General features: G+C 41.6%; 1 protein-coding gene across 1 annotated transcript; it reads right to left on the bottom strand.

The window, feature by feature from the left end:
- Positions 1-371: 371 nt before the first annotated feature.
- Positions 372-4,481, bottom strand: hoxc12a (homeobox C12a). Its single transcript, XM_079273679.1, has 2 exons — positions 3,865-4,481; positions 372-2,749 (listed from the first exon to the last, which is right to left on the bottom strand). The coding sequence occupies exons 1-2, from the start codon at positions 4,445-4,447 to the stop codon at positions 2,511-2,513; spliced, it is 822 nt and encodes a 273-aa protein (XP_079129805.1). The 5' UTR covers positions 4,448-4,481; the 3' UTR covers positions 372-2,510.
- Positions 4,482-6,851: the final 2,370 nt, after the last annotated feature.

Genomic DNA, 6,851 nt, shown 5'->3' with positions numbered 1-6,851 from the left:
AAATAGATATACAATTCAATGATAGGGTTTAGCATACTGTATGCACCTGGCCGCCATTTTGCATGGAAAATATTATAGCTATGAAGCCAATATACCATCTGAGCGTCATAATAAAACAATGCTAACCTGTGTGGGCTCCCATTGATTATAGTTCACAGCATGTGAAGCTGTATGCCAACAAAACACCCTCTCAAATACTTCCAAATGTCCCATTAATGTTAATTTCCCTGCGCTGGACACATGCACTTTTTTAAACTGTGTTACAGGTCACGTCTAATAAAATAATACCACCAGTCAGCACTCAGAAAAGCAGATTTTAAAGCAGAACATTCAAAGAGGCAACCTAATGACAGAGTGAGGTTACACCAATAAACGTTTCAATATATGTTTATTGAAGACCATACGCATATACATTCATATCATTATTACTTTTACAAGACAAAGTAGCAATCCTTACAAGCGCAAAGAAGGGAATGCAATAAGGGACGAAAGAAAAGAACGATAACAAACAACTAACACACTGAAACATGGTTTATTTAAATGTCATGTCTGGTAACACTTATTGCATACCATTTCTTATATCCATTATTGGCAGTGTGATATAATAGGGCTACATTTCCAACCCTTACAACTACAAATAGGCTATATGGAATGCGATATAGTACAAGACGAGCAATAACATAACGCACTATTACATAGCGATGAGGGATCCTCAAACAGGATGCAAAAAGTAACATAATTTCATTTTACAAAGTTATACACGTATGGAAAGGGACAACATTGAGCACGTTGCAAAGAGCAAGTACATTTAGTAGGCCTAATAAGCCCTCAGTCTTTCCATCCTAATAGTCTAATATTAATAATATCAACAATAATACATTCTTTGTAGATGTTTGTGTCAAACTGTTCAAGGTTGGGTTGACTTTTGATTTGTTCAGAAAAACATGTATTAAAAAAGTCACCTACAGAAGAAGTGGCCGGCAGAACATGACATCGCTATTTCACATCAATAACATGCTGCAAATACATTTCACTGCTATAGCTTACTCGTTTTACAGAATAAATGATGCACTTTATTCGCCCCCGTACTATGGGAGCGCACACAAAGGCCTATGATTAACTTCTCTACATGTCTACATAGTTATTTTTATTCTGGTCATTAAGTTTCAGAAATTCTTTTCCAGGCCTAAAATGTTGCACGTTGCAACTTTAGGCAGTTCCCTTGTTTAACCAAGTTGGCCTACAATGTACTTGTTCTGGGAATATTTCCATTACAGATTCGGGCGAGTTCATAGTTGAATGCACGGGCACAATCTGGACTTTTATAGCAGCTCAAAACCATATTGAAACGGTGATCTGACTCAACTAAGAAATGCAACCCATGCAGTATGCTGTGCCAGTTAAGACAAATGTAAATGTATACAAGTCAGAAAAAATACTGCAAGAAACTTGTTAGCACATGAACGAAGTCATGGTAATCCATTTTTTTCCAATGCGCAGTCATAAAGATATCGATATGAATTACATTGCGGTTCTAGTCCTCCTCTCCTCATGCAGACTGCCAGACTTCCTGCTCGTGACCGTGAACGTGCCTCAAAGCTTGGCGAAACTATGGAAAGGAGATCAAGATTACGCTCTTTTGACCCGGCAAATTATGGCTGTGGAAGCATTAAGCAACTGAGAGAGGGATGTCATGGGTCATCCCAAACTGAGCTATCACCACGAAGGCAAATCTCAAATCAGTAGGGGTGTAACCATACGCATATTCATATTGAACCGTTCAGTACGAGGCTCACGGTTCGGTACGCATGACGAACCGAACAATACGTTTGAATTTAAAAAAAAGAAAGAAATATCTTTTTCTTTTTTTTAAAACCTTTATTTAACCAGGTAGTCCCATTGAGATTAAAAATCTCTTTTGCAAGATGTAAGTAACAATACTACATAACATTAAGGAGCAGGTTTTGTTTTTGATGCTTATGTGTTGCTAAGAAGACACCCCAGGAGATGAGTCACTCAGGTATAGTTCCATCATTGTTCAAAGTCAAAGAATAACTTTATGATGTTAGTTGTAATGAATAAATATATTTTAAAATAAAGTACATTTCTCTGGCATTTATAGTTTTCTACTGTACCGAAACGTACCGAACCGTGGCTCCACTGTACCGTACCGAACCCAACCGTGAGTTTCGTGAACCGTTACACCCCTACAAATCAGGAAAACTAAAATATGTATTGCAACAAAAAAACACATCCTAGCTGCTTTCTGTACGATTATACGAAACACGAAGGCAGTCTTACTAACATGTAGCTTTGAATGACTGATGTGGACTTTTTTTTGGGCTTGTGTAGCCCGCACCTTTGAGAAACAAAAATAATGTCAGAAAATGTAGTAATAATCGCCTGCAATGTAAAAGATGGATATATGAGTGCATGCATTGAAGTAAGACCTAAGGGAGCGGTAGAAGGGTTGGCTTTTACTGCCTATCGATTCACCTTCTGCCGCATCTCTAAAAGTAGGCCAAAGCTTGCTCCCTCAGCATGAGTCTCTTCTTCTTCATCCTGCGGTTCTGGAACCAGATCTTCACTTGTTGGTCGCTGAGGTTCAGACGGTCGGAGAGCTCCCTCCGCCGCTGTCTGGTGATGAACTCATTCAGCATGAACTCGCCTTCTAGCTCAGCCAGCTGCAGTTTGGAATACGGTTTACGCTTCTTTCTGGTCCGAGTGTGCATCGGGTACCACGGGGCACCTGGGGGAGAGGGAGGGAGGGGGGGAGGGGAGGGGGGGGGGGGGTAGGTGACAACGGATTAGTCACCACAGTTGCAAAATCACGGTCACCTCCAAGGTTATGAGGAGCAGGGGCGTCAGTTGTCCAAGGGTATCGGGCTAAGTTCAATTTGAGCTTTTTTGAGTTTCATGTGAGCAGTAAGCTGGAAAGCAATCACTAAAAGTCAAATTACATTTGACAATTATAAAGCAACTTCCAAAGATACGGCCGCGGACATAACACGTTTAAGTCATCTAGAGAGGATTTCTCTGTTTTGCAGATGATCTCAAATGTAGGAATATTAGGATTCAGAGAAATGGCGCCCCTGAGCTTTCACTTCCTCCACACACACACAGCCAAACTGGATTTGTTTTGGTCTCTGTTAGGACATTTTGATCTCAAACGTCATTTCAGATCCACCGGAACTTGCACAATTCTGTGCCATTTGTGATCGTTTTTTTGTATTTCTCAATCCTCTCTAGAGACCACCAGTATACAGTGGCTTGTGTCACAGCAAGTTTTATTGTTGCAGTTAAAGTAGCATTAACGTGACAATTAAGCCGTGCTTGAAAATACCCCTACTTATTTGCGAGTTTCAGAGCATATTAAATGACTCTTGAGTACACAGCGACAGATATTAATTCTGTTTACGAGTCATTAAGAAAACTCTCTATTCAATGCAGTCATCCAAAACACCTCTCCTCTTTAAATCACTACGCTAATTCGTTTAAGCCGACACAAAGTGTAACAATACAACTGCCATTACTATGCCTGGATCACAGCTTTGTCGTTCGAGAGCAGGAAATGCAATGAAGGGGTTGATAATGTATTCAAAAGCTGGTGAGCATTAAGGCTTGGTGAGGTTATCTGTGACTGTACCACATGGCGCGTGAGGCATTTTAGGGCAACCCCTAGCGGCGTTTGCACACCACGCAACCACCCTGCAGGCTAATCTGGCTGCAAATTGTGCATCAAGATAAGGAGCCCTAACGACCGTGTAATACCGCAAGTGCACGCTATGTGCTAGTCTTTTATAAATAATGTGAACGTGTGTTTCAAATAATTGTTGTTGAACAAATAAAAAAAGAAGCACCCACCTCCGCCTATGGCTATGTTGCTTGGATGGTTTCCCGGTGACACCAGGGTCTGTGTGTCGCTGGATGGAGGCTTGCTGCCCTCGTTGAGCAGAGAGGAGCTGGAGTCGGACTCCATTGACTGGCATGATGGCGGGTCTTGCGTTAGCTGTTCGGTCCCATAATCATATTTGGAGAAGGCGGCTGTGCTGCCAATTCCACTGTGCATCCCGTGATCAGATGTTAATGACGATGTGTCCCTCGCCCTGTCCTCTCGTTTGAGGCTGCTGCCACCTGAACAGGTCTCCCTGTTCCCGTTGCTATAATAACATTTACCCTCTTCTGGTCTGCTAATTTCACACGAGCGATTGAAAGAAGGGGTAATAGACACGGGGCTGCTAAAGTAGGATTGAGAGTATCCATTGCACGGCTCCGAAGGATTCCACGGAAGGGAGCAAACATTGTCCCTTCTCGGGTAGGAGAGCGACGGTAGCCCCGCCAGTTGTCCCCCTGAGGCTCTAAAATTCGGAAAATAAAATGTGTCTCCTGTGTGGATGTTTACCAAAGGTCCCACAAACCCTGGATTAAGGAGATTATGCTCGCCCATTTCCGCGGGCCCGACCAACAGCTTCTAGTTTATAGCAATCTGACATTTAACATAGTTAAACCTGGAGGGGCGCCTGATTGGTCATCCACAAACCACGTGTGCAGGCTAACTTCTGCTACACATGGTACCACCCACTCGGTCCATCTCAGACAAAACAAAACATTAACTTATGTATTACAGAGGTTTATATGCTTTTTAAAAATACAATAAAATCCTTTTATTAAAAATGTAGAATCTTGTTTTCCTCCACTTGAGTCACGCTGGTCCAAAAGGAGCCCAGGCTGCTTCTCCTTTTACACTCATGGAACTGTCCGTGGCCTCGTTTAATATCTTTATAAGCTGGCAAAAGTTTTTTAAACGCCATTTCTTATGAAAACTATTTTTCTTTAGAGGAGAGGGTGCATATGCCTTCTTGTTTTCTAGCTAATTATGGTTGAATTCCATGTCATATAAAGCTGTGATGTTCCAATTTTACAAGCTTGTTTTAAGAAAAGACTGATGCTCATTACCGCACTCTACTCATATTTACAGTAACGGGGTCAGCAGGTTGAAGCCACTGGCTGTGTAAAAGAGAACGATATTCTACAAGGTTACTTTAAGAGGATATATTTCACATAATATCCCCTAGTACACCTCACATGAACAACTTTAACAGATACCGCCAATAAACGTGCACAGCCAAACTCTGGTGGGATTGTTATAACTCTCACAATTCTTTTATATGAATTTTACAAGATATCAGAGGGCACTCAACTGATTCAATCAGCAGAGAGTCTCTCTGCTTTATATCTCGCTAATTAGTTGATTTGTAGATGCAGGTCTGAAGACACTGAACAAACATTGGATATATACCATCTCTATATATGGCTCTGTTTTACCAACAAAAAAACTTTTCAGCGATTCCATCAGTTTTCAGCAGAAACCTTCTCCATGGTGTGCAAATGATTCATGCATACTGTCTTCAGCTGGCACAAGGATTTCTAATGTGTCTTTGGTCATCAAACTGCCCAATTATCATCGTCAACTGCATTCTCATGACTGACCCTTGCCTTTTGCGTTCCTCTCCCGCGTCAACAGACTCATTAACTGCAAAATAAATCTAGAAGGACTTTCCCATCATTTATAGCTTTCTATATTTTTTATTTTGCTAATCCCTCTTTACCTTTATAAATCCAGAATTTACCACCGTCCCTCCTCTCCACTATTTAAGCAAGACACAATCAATTTATGGATCTCAAAAGTTTTCATAACTGAGCAGTGGGGAGTTGCTTTTCTCTCAATTATGGCAATTAAAATATAGTCTGGCTCCGTCAAGGACGAAAAGTTTGACTCATCAATGACACATAGTCCTAAATATAACTAAGCACTAAGCACAGGCATACCTCTCTGTCAATCCACCCAAGTTCACGACACAGAGTCACGGTGGGTTGAACTTGATATTGAACTCAAATACTCAATCTAAATGAATTAAAGTAGACATTTGAATCAATGAACTAGAATAAACTGCATAAGGATGTGACAGCAGTGAGGACTGACAGTCTGACTCATATAAATAATGTGTATGTATTCCAAGATGCTCTGCTGACTTAAAAAGCAACTCATAATTTGGCTGAACACACACTCTGTTTATTTTTACTATTCAGACTCTTATCGATCATTATATTTTCAAACTGAATTAATTATGAATATCATGCGTTTGGGATGAACACATGTGTGCATGGGTTACAGCAGTTTGCACATGCGTGCTGACTGGCGCTGGTTGCGTGCTACACATTTGCCAATGAAGTGTTATGTGAGAGCATATTTAAACATTGGTTTGGAAACGATTTGCGAGTCAGCCGATATTTGAGCTGCTTCCGTCACTTGTGACTATCCTATCTAACCCAAAGGCACGACACCAGGCACCAGCAAGCTCGAGCCTTAAATAGGCAGACAAATAGCAAATGTTTGAACTGGAGAGGCTCACAGGGATCCGTTGCGGTTTCATTCTGTCCCTTGGACTCATTGGCTCAACCATCATTGCACATTCTTGCATCTAGTTAGTGAGTCTCGCAATGCAGCACAACACTAATCCAATATGATATCTTGTGCCTCGGTGGGAGCAATAGGGTGTCGTCACTGCGCGTGTTATAACAGCAACCAAACGCAAAACAGTGCAGTCTGATGTTTACAACAAAATGGCCCGGACGGTCGTCCAGTAAGTGAGCAACGTACAGGCTTAAATCTTGGGAGAAAGAGGCCATGTGTTGCACCTCCTTCCCTCGTCTCTCCACGCCTCAGATCCTGTGCTCCCATGAATCCGCATTTCATAATCAAACAACTGGTCGTCTGTTCACTGCATCTTTAGCTCAGCTGGCGATGATGTCACGAGGTGTAGGCGTTGTGCTCTCATTTAGAAAAACGA

Source organism: Melanostigma gelatinosum (assembly GCF_949748355.1).
Source record: "Melanostigma gelatinosum genome assembly, chromosome: 8".
In the NCBI taxonomy this organism is placed as follows: Eukaryota; Metazoa; Chordata; class Actinopteri; order Perciformes; family Zoarcidae; genus Melanostigma; species Melanostigma gelatinosum.
Note: the sequence above shows the minus strand (reverse complement) of the source record. Positions and strands in the feature narration are given on the sequence as shown.

Coding starts and splice junctions, on each gene's coding strand:
- hoxc12a (XM_079273679.1), bottom strand. CDS start 4,447: ATGGGCGAGCATAATCTCCTTAATCCAGGGTTTGTGGGACCTTTGGTA. Junction 2,750..3,864: donor CAACATAGCCATAGGCGGAG/GTGGGTGCTTCT, acceptor CCTCTCCCCCAG/GTGCCCCGTGGTACCCGATG.